At 34.5% G+C, this 14,267-nt stretch overlaps 1 protein-coding gene across 17 annotated transcripts in view; it reads right to left on the bottom strand.

Annotated features, from left to right (window-relative positions):
• Window positions 1–14,267, bottom strand: part of VPS13B (vacuolar protein sorting 13 homolog B) — a 798,280-nt gene that overhangs the window by 685,516 nt on the left and 98,497 nt on the right. For all 17 annotated transcript variants that reach the window (XM_042972776.1, XM_007073303.3, XM_042972777.1 and 14 more), the window contains exons 9-13: window positions 12,447–12,542; window positions 11,854–11,976; window positions 11,239–11,376; window positions 10,238–10,325; window positions 3,695–3,886 (exon numbers count right to left, since the gene is read on the bottom strand). In XM_042972776.1, the coding sequence (XP_042828710.1) occupies window positions 3,695–3,886; window positions 10,238–10,325; window positions 11,239–11,376; window positions 11,854–11,976; window positions 12,447–12,542 (637 nt within the window). The remainder of the gene's footprint in view (window positions 1–3,694; window positions 3,887–10,237; window positions 10,326–11,238; window positions 11,377–11,853; window positions 11,977–12,446; window positions 12,543–14,267) is intronic.

The raw sequence follows: 14,267 nt of genomic DNA, 5'->3' as shown, positions 1-14,267 counted from the left end.
CACTTAGGAAAATAGTTTGGAATTATCTTCTAAAAGTGAACATATGCAATCCTTTTACCTAAGTGATTCCACTCTTCCATGCCCAAAAGTACACATTTACCAAAAGGCATGTACTAGAATGTTTGTGGCATCACTATCATAATAACCAAAAACTAGAAACTACTCACCAACATAATGGATAATTAAGTTATAGTATATTCATATAAAGGGATACTATATAACAATGAAATGAATCTCATAATTTAAGCTCAAGCCAGTGACAAAAGATACATACTGTGTGATTCCATTTACATGAATTATAAAATAAGCAAAATAACTAAATCCATGTTAGAAGTAAGGAGAATGGTTTCCCTTGGGGTCAGAGGAGTAACCAGAGGAGAGCACAAAGGGGACTTCTGAAGTGCTGTTAAGTCACCATTTCTTGAACAGTTACACAAATGTGGTTAAGTCTGCAAAATTCACAGAACTATACCCCTACACATTAATAGTTTAAAAAGGGAGAATTAAGTACTTAAGATTAAATACATATGCACTCATATCAAGTAGCTCTTACTTTGCACAGTTCTGATATGTATGAATGAATTTGTTATCTTGTTTTAGTTAAAAATGCCAGTTCCCCCCCCAAAAAATAGTTCCACAGTATAATATAATACTGTGTATTATCAGTATATACAGTTACCACAGTATAATAACTACTTAAAGTACAAGACTTACTACTAGTTCTTCTTTCCATAAATCATAACATAAAGAAAAAATGTGCATCATGATCAGTGATCAATCATGTCACTTCTTTCAAAGTCTGTCAGGTTTGGTTACTGGTATCTCATACCTGCTATTTAACTATGTATAGACAGCAAAGCATGTAGTTGTATTGCCTCCTTGTTTACCAGTGATAAACCTATGTGACATTTTGCAAAAATGTATAATTTAAACAGAACTGCCAATCAAAGATGAAAGTGCAGCAAAGAAACATACTGGTAACATACAAGGAGTTAGGGAAGAAACAGGTGACTGTGGGAATATCAACAGCATATCATTGGAAAGACTCTTGCTATGTAGCTAGGGGAACTTAGTGAAGACAAACTGATGTTGATGAAGAAAGTGGTTGTGATAAAAAGAATGCAGGTATCTGAAGATGTCCCAGAAGATACCCCAAACAAAACACTTCCCATTAAAGGAACTCTCAGAGGTGTTCACAACATTGAAAGTGTACAGGAATCTAATCCAAACTTGTAAGTGTAACAATTTGCTAAAAAACAGGAAAGATGATTACTCTATATTCTAAATTCTATGACAAGACAAGCACCATTTAAACTACTCTTTTTTTTTTTTTTACAAAGAAAACTGTTTCTTACTATTCTCTTACTATTCTCTTTCCATTTTTTTTTCATTTCTATACATTTATACCAATAGTAAGAGAGGTTTTCGTGTTTTGACAGAAATATCCAAAAGTGTGAAACAATTTCAATTTGTGCATACACACACACAATCATGTTTTTGAGATGATAAACGGCTTCAGATAAAAATTCATGTTATATATACGTGTGTGTGTGTGTCTGTATGTGTGTAGGGCATAATTCCACTGTAGAAGAAACTGCTAATTACAACCTTTCTTTTAGCAACAAAACCCTCTGAACTTTAGTATTGAAACTCCCAGAAACTATACTTTCCAGCCTCTCCTGCCGTTAGCTATAGGGACGTGTTACTAAGTTTTGGTCAATGGGTGACAGAGCCATATTATGAAATGAAACTACATACCTACCATTTTCTCTTGTTCCCCCTTTCCTGTTGATTCAAATTCAACATTGTAATGGTGGGCCAACACTTACCATATAGAGGAGACGCGTCTCAGAGAATGGTAGAATAACAAGACAAAAGGAATTCTGGGTCTAAGACAACCTCCTGGAACAGTTACCCTAATCCACTAGAGCACCTACCAGCTTGGACTTTTACATGAGAAAAACAAATTATGTACTAATTTTTATGCAAACCTAAGTTTTCATTTCTCTGGGATAAATGCCCAAGAGTACAGCTGCTAGGCTATACGGTAGTTTAGTTTTTAAAAGAAACTGCCAAACTGTTTTTAGAAGTGGTTCTATATTATAAATTCCCATCAGGGATGAATGAGTGATCCAGTTTCTTCACATTCTCCCTGACATCTCCCAGTATTATCACTGTTTTTTATTTTAGCCATTCTATACATACTATCCTAACACTTCTAAGAGTGCCTGTAATGGAGTAAGCATTCAAGCAAAGTGCAAGAAATGAATGCATAAACATGTCAAGCACTTAACTATGCACTAGGCACTGTGTTATATGCTATTACATGCACTAAACTTTAAAAGTTGGTCCTATTAGTGTAACATTTAGAATAACAGTAAATTGCAATGACAAAAGTCAAATAAAGAAGTTCGAACAACAGCAAAAGTTTATTTCTTTAACACAACAATGTGAGTCTAACGGACCAAGAGTTGACATAGTGATACCATGCTACCAAAGACCTAGGTTGATCCCACCTTGTTCTGTCATCCCAGAATGCAGCTTTCATCTCAGGGTCTAAGCTAGCAGCTCCAGCTCCTGCCATTTTAATTTTTTCCAGCCAGAAGGAAGGGGTAAAGGAAAAAAGGCAGGCTTGCACTTTTCCTTTTAAAGTCATGGCCCAGGGGCGCCTGGGTGGCTCAGTCGGTTGAGCGTCCGGCTTCGGCTCAGGTCACGATCTCGCGGTCCGTGAGTTCGAGCCCCGCGTCGGGCTCTGTGCTGACCGCTCAGAGCCTGGAGCCTGTTTCACATGCTGTGTCTCCCTCTCTCTGACCCTCCCCCGTTCATGCTCTGTCTCTCTCTGTCTCAAAAATAAATAAACGGTAAAAAAAAAAAAAAAAAAAAAAAAAAAAAATTTAAAAAAATAAATAAATAAATAAAGTCATGGCCCAAAAACTCACATAAACTTCTGCTCCTATCCTGGTAGCCAGAACCTTGAGGCATAGGACTATACTTGGGATATATGGATATATCATCTTTATTTTTATCATAAAAATTTCTATCATAGAAACTTCTTTTACCATAAAATAAGAGGATAATGGATATTGGGGAGACAATTTAACCATCTCTGTCACAATAATTAAACTCATTAGAAAGACAGAGAAATGGAAAATCAGTAATGTTCCTTAAATTCCCTAAGGTAAGAAGGAGTCAGAATTCAAACCATAGTCTAACCCCACAAAGGTCCTTTACTATGCTATTATGTCCTACTCTCGAGTGCTGTATTTTAGGAAACTATGATACCTTCATGCCATGTAGAAGAAATTAGGTGTACAGCAAATTCTTTTTTACCAGTAAGACCTCAGTCTCCTTAAATGCTAAATTTGTACATTTAGAGTCCATCTTCATGTCTGTTCCTTAGAATCCAATTAAGGGAAGAAAATTATATTTCAGGAATATATACTGGAAAGAGTACCAAAAAGGTGTGGCAATGAAATACTGACAAATACTGGCAAATAAAGTACTTATACAATTTCTAAATCTTGACCTCTCCCATAACTTCTACACACATGTATATTCTTTAAATTAACTAAAACCATGAAAATCAAATAGGCAAACTACCTAAAAAGTGTAATTTAGCAAAAATAGAACAAATTGGATTATAAAATAATTCAAACCAACAACCAGGAGATTTAAAATTAAGCCAAAAACCAACCTGGTTTTAGTCCACTGTACGGTTCATATTCATGTTCCAATGCACAAACAATCATTTTCAAAATTCGATGCACTGCACTGCTATCCAAACGAAAGTCTACAGGACCTATAACAAGGCTTTTGGTAGACTTCTCCTGAACTACTCCCATATCTTCACTTTTCCCTGAAGAAAAGTCTTGTTGATTTGCAGAACCTATAAAAAGCCAAATCTTACATCAATATTTTAAGCAATCAGATATACCAATTTAAATATTACTCTTTTCTTATCTTTTTAGCTTATAGCTTAATGCCTTAAAACCAATTCTTCATTGGCTGAATACATGGAACACTGACCATATATATTTTTCTCCATACTGATGGGACAGTATTACCATCAAAAAAAAAATTGATTCAGATAAAAACTATCCCTGTAATCTATTTAATATTACAAGAAGTGCTATAAAACTCGAACAATCATTCTTAGAAAACTATTCTCTAAAATCTAACTGGCTAATATCCAATAATTCTATACACAATACTATTACGTTGACTGGAAAACATGAGCAAAGGAAGTTGCATTTTACTCTTTTGGAAGTTTCACTGAAAAATAGATTGTTTACAATTACATGTTCACAAGGTACTGTGAGAGTTGTATAGTTGACCATGGAAGTGAACTAGAGGTACTACCTGCTTTAAACTTTTTCCAGAATAAAATTATTATGGCCATGATTCATAGTGCAGAACCCAAGTTCTTCAATCCCTTATCTCCCCATATATTGAGGAGGAACCAGAGGCTATCTTCTAAGAAAAATCTTGGCTCTACCTACAAGTATTTCTCCTTAACATGCACACTCCTTATACTAGAGATTCAGTTTTAATACATAAACCATCTGTTATAAGTGACAACATATGGTAATTTATAAATCTTTTTTAATTTTTTTTTCATGTTTATTTCTGAGAGAGCGAGAGAGAGAAAGAGCACAAGCGGGGGAGGGGCAAAGAGAGAAGGAGATAGAATCCAAAGGAGCCTCCAGGCTCTGAGCTGTGATGCTGACACAGACCCTGATGCAGGGCTCCAACCCATAAGCTGTGAGATCACGACCTGAGCCAAAGCCAGACGCTTAACCACCAGCCACCCAGTAATTTATAATTCTTAAGCCATTCTTAGTTTATTCAAACAAAAATTGGAAAGTAAGGCTTCCCAGCACTAATACCTTCAGAATCTAGAAAGGCCCTATTAAACACAAAAGTTATGTATCTACGCCTTCCAATAACTTTTTCAAGAATACATTTCTGTAATTTTAAACAATTCAGTTCAATCTTTAGTCTCAGTGCCACAGACAAAAAAGAAAAAATTATTCATATATTAAGGTGGACCACACACAGACTTAACTAAATCAAACATACAAAGTTAATCTTACACATGATACACATATATAATATATATATATACATAATAAAAATATAAATACATATAGACAAATAATACTGAGTCACATTAGAAATTAGGTAGAAGGGCACCAGGATGGCTCAATCAGTTGAACATCCAATTCAGCTAAGATCATGATCTCACACATTAATAGATTCAAGCCCCACATCAGGCTTTGCGCTGACAGCTCAGAGCCTGTTTCAGATTCTGTCTCTCTCTCTGCTCCTCCCCCATTAGCACTCTCAAAGTTAAATATTAAACATTTCTCTCAAAAATAAACATTAAAAAAATTCTTTTTAATTAGGAATAAATAACATGCCATTCACATAAAGAATCACTGCCTTCCAGAGCTAAGCCAGGCAAACCTGTTAGGAAGGGTAACTTGAAGACAACAAAAAAAATTTTGGTTATAAATCACAATATACAAAATCACAGAAAACGTTCTGCGTTGAGTTCCATAAGGGCTATAAGGCTTCCTAAATGAACTTAATATTATCAGAAGACCCTTTTTTTTGGTCATCAAATTGTCTCTAAAGTAATAAAAGCCCATAAGCATCTATTTTTTTTTCCAGGTAATACAACTTGATTCCAAGGCAGTTTAAATTTAGATGCCAGTGGCTTGTCTGAAATGTAAAACTGCAACAGGCTTTTTGCTAAATCTTTTCAGCAAGGTATTTACTGAACCCACACTCAATATGTTTGGGTCAATCCAGCCCCCTGAATGTTTGGCTACTCTTATTAAGAGTCAACACAACATCCACGTAGCCCAATGAAAAGAAAGGATTTACCAGTCTCCCTGGGACAGCTAGAAGCAACAGCATCTACACTGCCCCTATCTTCCTATATTTACTTTTATACCTACTGATAGAAAACCATTCTTCTTCCTATTCTGCAAGCTATCAAAACAACTCCACCAAGCATTTGTACTGTCAATGCACACATATTGTCCTCTTTCACTAGAGATTCACCTACTTTCTTCACCCACTGCTTCTCATTTAAGTTTGCTTGTAACTTCTACCTTAGGAGTCTTTTTTTTTCTTTAAGGAAAAAAGAGTCTGTTTTAGCTCTACTCTATGAGCTAGAAAATTAATCCCTACCCAACATAATGCAGGAATCAAGAATCCTTCTATTCCAGCATTCCTTTCAATTAATACCAACACTGTCCCAAGACATCCAGATTCAAATAGGCAATGAACCATGATGCCTCTCTCTCATCCTTTCCCTCAATCCAGTAACGGAAGTATTTCAATTTTATAGTTCACTAAAATTTTCCTTTTGTAGGTTACATTTTCATCTATCTTTTATTTTAGGTCCATAAAAACATGTGCAATAACTTCCTAAGTTAAAAAAAAAAAACTAGAAAGGCACTAGTCCTAGTAACAAATATTCAAACAGTTATATGAAGAAATATTTCAATTTAGTTTATAAAACACTGAGTGCTTTCAGGCAGCATAACAAAAAACTGTCAGAAGATGCTTATCAGTATCAAGCAGTAGCACAGGAAACTTATTAACTGAATTTTTATTTATATGCCATTTCATAATGTGGGTAAAGTACTAACTGCTACATCATTTATCACAACAAAAATAAATGTAAGTTTTTTGGTACTGCATACTAGTTTCTTGCATTAATTAGAATACTATCATGAATTTAAACACACCAATCAAATCTAGCTTCAAAATTTCAGAATTCACTACAAACGTTGTGAAATTATTGGTTTAATATGCATTTAGATACTTAGATTAAATTTAGGGTACTTTTTTGATAATTTGGACTATACAAACAAATAAATGTCAACTGACACCAAACCAAGCATTTTAGATAAAATATTTCTTTAAACTGTTTAATATTAACCTCTTGTGAGAATTCAAAATACTTTTCTTAGGTTCACTCTACAAATTTCTTGCTTCAAGTAATCAAATAAAGAAGAAAATCTGAACACAGTAGTTATGAATGCAGGCTGTACAGTCTGACTGGCTGGGTTCAAATCCCACAGAATAGGTGTATAATCTTGACCAAGTTACTTAACTTATCTAGGACTGGCTGTTTTCATCACTTGTAAAATGAAGATAAGGTTATCTACCTTTAGGGTTATTATGAGGACTAAATAAGTTAATACATGTGAAACACTCAAAATAGCACCTTCCATTTAAAACCATTTAATAAATATTCATTACTATTATCACCATCATCACCACCACTGTATTATAAATGAATATAAAACCACAATGAGAAACAAACATAAACACAGTTACCTAAAAGCAGGCAAGGAATAAACAAATTATTTGAATAAATGAATACGTTTTTCAAGTACATGCGACATTCACAAATTAACAGTGAAATTTTATCAAAAAACATCCCTGTTTGCATAACTGAGAAAGTAGATGTGTAGTAGGAGACCAAAAACAAGAAGTAATTACCACAAATCTCACAACAGCAGTTTCCTCTGCTGAGGCAGGGAAGAGAATGTGATTAAAAAAAAAAAAAAAAAGAAAAGAAAAAAAAAGAAAAAAGAACATACAGAATGCATATTGGATACGGATACTGTCCTACTTCCTGGCTTGGTGTGGGGAATACACAGGGGTTTCCTTTATAATTCTTTGCTATTCTGTACATAAATGTATGTTTGTATGCTATGACCTAATAGTTTGTTTTTAAAAGTTAAGGACTAAGGGACGCCCAAGTGGCTCAGGCAGTTAAGTGACCAACTCTTGATTTTGGCTCAAGTCATGATCTCACGGTTCATGAGTTTGAGCCCCACATCGGGCTCTGCGCTATCAGCACAGAGCCTGTTTCAGATTGTCTCCCTCTCTCTCTGCCTCTCCCCCATTAGCGCGCGCGCGCGCTCTCTCTCTCTCTCTCTCTCTCTCAAAAATAACATTAAAAAAATTTTTGTTCAGGGAGCCTGGGTGGCTCAGTCGGTTGAGCGTCTGACTTCGGCTCACGTCATGATCTCACGGCTAGTGAGTTCAAGCCCTGCGTTGGGCTCTGTGCTGACAGCTCAGAGCCTGGAGCCTGCTTTGGATTCTGTGTCTGCCTCTCTCTCTGCCCCTAACCCATTCACATTCTGTCTCTGTCTCTCTCAAAAATAAACATTAAAAAAATTTTTTTTTAATTTAAAAAAAATTGTTTTAATTAGGTATAAATAGCATGCCATTCTCATAAAAAACCACTGCCTCCCAGAGCTAAACCAGGCAAACCTCTCTCTGTCTCCCTCTCTAACCCTTCCCTGATTTCTCTCTCTCTCAAAAATAAATAAATTAAAAAGTTAAGGACTCAGATATTTATAACATTGTATATACTACTCATGGAAATGGAAAATATGAAAAGTTTAACAGTTAAAAAACTACCAGTTTCTCACACAGACCATATATAAGCACTGTAGCAAATATAAACTGTTTCCACAGTATATGTACAAATAAAATTTTCAGCGCTCAGTTTCCTTCCTTGAAGGACAGCTACTTGATACTCCACCTAACAAGATACCTGATCCACAACACATGCATAAGACTCCATTCTAAGCCAGCAGAAACCTACCATTTTACATTTGGCAAATCCAACACTATAGCAATTTATAAAGTTCTTAGAACACAGAATTCTGAGTTGCCCTTTCCTATACACAATTGGCTACTGAACATCTTAGCCTCAATGTCCACAGGTAACTCAAAACACATCTTTACCAAAGCACCTGGTGGCTCAGTCGATTGGGCATCCAACTTTGGCTCAGGTCATGATCTCACAGTTCCTGAGTTCAAGCCCCACGTGGGGCTTGCACTTGTCTGCACAGAGCCCACTGCAGGTCCTCTGTCCCCCTCTCTCTGCTCCTTCCCAACTTGTGCTCTCTCAAAAATAAATAAAACATTAAAAGAAAAAAAACCCTTTTTTTCCTACAAAAATCCTTTCTTGTTTCTATCTCCCTTAGTGGCTATCCTACCCTCCGAGATCAAAATCAGATACACAATACAAATTTATCTTTAAATAAAGCAATGCAAAGGCAGTGAGTGAAGGTTTTATGCACAGAATTAAATCAATCTGAAACAGTGAGAAGCAGGAAGCCAGTAAAAAAGCGATTAAAATCTAAAGAAAACAGCATATTGGATGAGAGTGGTAACAGTGGAGTTTACAAAAAGTAAATGAAGATAGATTTTTGTAGATGAATGTTGACAAAATGTGTTGATGAACTGGATGCTAGGAAAGGAGGAGTGTGTCATGAGGATCCCTAGGTTTCTGGCTTGAGGTACCAGAAGATAGAACAATGTTCCAAGATTGAAACAAAAAGAGAAGCAGTAGGTGGTCATAGGGATTTTAATACCATCTAACAAAACTTCAAGATCCTTCAAGATCAACTTCTCTGTGAAGTCTTTAACCCCACACATAAAAATAGTCACTTTCTGACCTAGACCTCTCTTAGCTCTCCATTTATACTACTGTTCTTAACGTGCTATATACTATAATCGCTTAAGTTCATAAACACCACCTATTGGTTTCTTGAGAAACGCTTTGGTCTTCTTAGCATTCACTATATCTAACTCATCACCTAACATACAGAATCAATTATTAACATATGAAAAATTACAAAAAAATGAACGTATTTTCGCTAAGCTTTCAATATGAAAATAGAATAAGCACAATATAGTATATTGACAAGCACATAAAATATCAGTTAAACTTTTAAAAACATCATTTGCTAATAAAAATAAAACATATAATAAAATACTATGTATCCATAGTCTCCAGAAGCATTTATTTCCACTACTCTGCTTGAAATAACAGTTTTTTTAAATAACAAGATCTACATAACCTTCAAAATGTATTTAATACCTAAAAGGAAATGTTTATGCTTTCGGACAACTTAATACAATATGAAATTTGATGTATCAAAATTTTAGTACTTGGTACATAATAGAACTAAATCTAGTTGGTTATATAAATTTAGTTGGTTATATATAAGAAAGGATTAAAAATCTAAGGGTCTAAGCAAATTCTAACATGATATTAAAATTACACCATTCCCCAAAGTAACAGAAGGTAAATCTGATGTAATAGATGACAACCAGTCAAGGACCAACTGATTCTGAAGAGTCTTTTGTTTCTCTTGTTCAAAGAAAAGCAAATGTAAAGGAAAGAAACTAGTACCTTTGCCACTGATGTTCTCCATTGTATACAGGTAATCCATGTAAAAAGCCCCAAACCTTTGCATTCCAGCTATCTCAGTGTATGTCTCCTGCCAACAAAGAAAAGCAAATAGAACACACATTGTATAGAAGTTGAGTTTAAAACCTAATAGGTCAAGAATCAGACACACATCCTTACACAGAATGTGTATCAAATCAAAGAATTACCAAAACAACAGAGGCTAGCCAAAGGATTCACTTCTAAGAAAGGTAATGTTAACTCTACAACAGGACATCCATAATTCTACTAGACCTTTTGAACACTTTATCAATGTCTGGTTAATGAACACTTGTAATGGAATAGGATAGTATACCCTTGACCTTTATCAACATCACAAAACTGTCTAATAATATATATACCCTCAAATATATTTAATCCTTAAATAATCCAGTACACTTAAATGAAACTTAAATACTAAAGATATACTAAAATATGTATAATGTATGTAAGTATGCAGATTAAAATTAATTTCTTTATAAAAGTAAACATAGCAAAAAGAGTTAAAATATATTTTATTTATTCTATTATATTAACCTTCAGGTAACCTTTTTTTGAATGTTTAAATTTATTCCATAGAAGTACACGGATTTTATATGAAAAATTCAAATAACACTAAGATACATACATAGTAAAACGTGAAATTCTTCATCTCTTCCCATTTATCCCCTAAACAGAGGAACTAAAATTAGAAGACAACGCTACAAGTTTCCTCCATGACTATCTTAACTTTAGAGAATGGATAAACCAACTAACTGGCTACATACTATATATAAGTAGAGATCTTTGTGCACTCTTTAAACTTTTCTAGATGTAGAAACTGGACAAAAATACTCTAAATGTTTCAATGAACAACCATCATTTAGAATATTTTACTTGAGAAGAAAAATGGCAATCCCAACTATTCACACAAAGCATCCGCCCTAACAGAGCCTAAAAACTGGCTCAACTATATATTCTCTAACCTTATGATGGGCTGCATCCAAGATGAATTCTGCACGAGTACCATTATTTTCTGGACTTCGGTAATCAAACAATGAGTTTGTGAGGTATGTCAAACCTTTCATACTCAAATTTTCACCACAAATGAAGAAACAGGCTTCCTGAAAATAAATACAAAAATTTCTTAACAGGAGGAAAACTCATTGAACTGCTAAAGAAAATAAAACCTTGGTTTTATAATACCCATTTAGTAGTCACTACAACTTGAAGTCCTATAAAAAGACAAGAAACGTTGTCTCCATTTTTCACTGCCTATATTGGCAAAGAACATTTTAACAAACCAAAAAGGAACTCCAAGTGGCTACCATAAACAAGAAAGAAGAAACATTTATGAATTGAAAAGTATTTGGAACTACTGTCCAGGTGTTAAGTGCTACCAACTTTCTAAATTCCCCTGAGCTCTATAATTTCTTATAGGGGAAAACAGTAAAGTTCCTCTCTTAAGCCAAAGATATATGTAGTCTAACAGATTTTTTGGTATGGTTAAACACTTCAATAAGCACTTCATTATCCCTGTCTTTTATCCAAAAAGAAGAAGGAGGAGAAGGAGGAGGGAGGAAAGGCTGAATTTGACTTACAGTTTCACTTCTATTCATATTCTCTTCAAAATCTTTAACACCCATAATTCCTTTAAGGCACATGGCTCTGCAACCAACAAAACCAATCTGGCAATCAAAAAAAGGCTCTCCCATCATAAGGGCCTATAAGAGAGAAGGAAACATTAGAACCAAGAATTTGAATTTCATAAAAATGTTATATATAGGCTTTTCTTGTAAAACTTCTAAATTAGGAAAAACAACTTCTTTAGGATTATGGCCTTTGCAAATTTATTCTCCTCAGATCATAACCCTATTAAATTAAGAAATATCTTACTTGTCTCTGTATCCTCAAATCTTTGTATCCTCAATGACTGGCACCTTACGAACATTAATCTACACATATATATGAGCTCACACAAGTTAAATGAAGAAAATGAAAGGATAAATTAACATTCCATGTTACAATAAAATCTTTGTTAAATATTTCAACCAATACTACTGATGACTAAAATAGAATTATAAAACCATAAATGTACTTTAAACATACCACTTATGATAAAAGCTTGCATTTATTAAACATTAAAGGCCATTCAAAAAGTTTTAAAAATATATGTTCAATGTTGAAAGATTACCTCAACTGTAGTTCCTTCTTGTTCCCAACACAATACTTCTTTAGATTTAACTTTCTGAGGGCTATAATAACTACTCTCAGCTTGCATTTCAGTGAGCTAAGAAACAATGTAAGAATATTAAGTAAAATTAGTATTAGGAAAGCAATAAACTGTCATTATTATGATGAATTGATGGAAACAGGGCCAATTTTAAGATTCAGGAAATTTAATTATTAAGCAGGAAAACAGGTGCAACAAAAACAGCTGTGACAGATTATCCATGGTATAAAGGTTGAAAATGCGAGTCTAAACTCACATAGAAAATTTAATGCCATCTTATTTTATTTAACTTGTTTTAACAATATTGCTTGAAAAGGTAAAGTTGTGTATAAGTCCCATAGTTATATAACTATTCATACATTCTGCGAAAAATTTTATGTATTTTAACCTCAATTCAATATACATTCAACCAGGTTTAGTTCAATCATTTACAAAATTTCTCCCAAAGTTTCCATCAAAAAGAAAATTATGAACAGACACAAAGAGATTCAACAAAACTTATTCTAATTCTGTGAGGGAAGTAGGTTCGTGGGTGTTTACTTTCAACGTTTGTGTCTCATAGAATGTCTCAGACTCATTCAGTGATGCAAACACTTAATGGGTGACAGCTGGATAACAAGTACTAATCAAGATGCTGCCAAAACAACAACTCTTGCACCCCTGAAGCTTACAACACATTACTTGTATGTATCCAAAAACGAGATAAATTATCTTCCAAAGGTACTTTTCTGAATGCAGTATAGTATCCTGGTTTGGATCATGTTACAGAAAACAACTTTATAAAATGCAATTAAACTCTGGAATTTAACAGTAATGCCCCAGTGTTGGCTTCCTAGTTTTGACAAATGTACTATGATAGCATAAGATGTTAATAGGGAAACTGAGTAATGAGTATATGTGAACTCTCTGTATTTTGCAAGTTTTCTGTAAATATAAAACTGTTCTAAAATAAAGGTTTTTTTTTTAATTTTTTTTTTAATGTTTACTTGTTTTTGAGAAACAGAGACATAACATGTGCGAGGAAGGGGCAGAGAGAGAGGGAGAGACAGAATCTGAAGCAGGCTCCAGGCTCTGAGCTGTCAGCACAGAGCCAAACGCGGGGCTTGAACTCACAAACCGAGATCATGACCTGAGCTGAAGTCGGACACTTAACTGACTGAGCCACCCAGGTGCCCCTAAAGTTTTTATTTTTTTAAAGGTATTCTGCCATGTTTGCTAATGAGACCCTTCCTTAAACTCCTATGCAGTGGATGGATTTTTCAAACGGGGGCACCTCAGTTAAGCGCCCAACTTCAGTTCAGGTCATCATCTCGCAGTTTATGAGTTTGAGCCCCGCGACGGGCTCTGTGCTGACAGGCCCAGCCTGGAGCCTGCTTCAGATTCTGTGTCTCCCTCTCTCTCTGCCCCTACCTGGCTCGAGCTCATCACGCACTTGCTTGCTCTCTCTCTCTCTCTCTCAAAAACAAACATTAAAAAAAATAAGTTACAAAAACAATATTTAACTTTGGTCAAATAGAACTTACTAAACCAAAAAGTTATTTTAAGCATGATAACTTCTTTATACTTAAAATCAACTACTTATTCTCATTTCCTAATAGCAAAGAGTTTATTACATATGAGCCCTTATTTCTTAGATGCTTCTAGAACTAGTATACACAATGTCATTATTTTAAAGTACAATTCTATGAAATACTCAAGTAAAGTCAGTATTTTAAACCTGATCACCCTTCAGCTGTCTACAATTATTGTAGAGAAAAAGCAATTAATTGATTAAAAGGACTC

This window comes from Panthera tigris, chromosome F2 (genome assembly GCF_018350195.1).
Source record: "Panthera tigris isolate Pti1 chromosome F2, P.tigris_Pti1_mat1.1, whole genome shotgun sequence".
Classification (NCBI taxonomy): Eukaryota; Metazoa; Chordata; class Mammalia; order Carnivora; family Felidae; genus Panthera; species Panthera tigris.
This window is presented reverse-complemented; position numbering and strand designations above follow the sequence as displayed.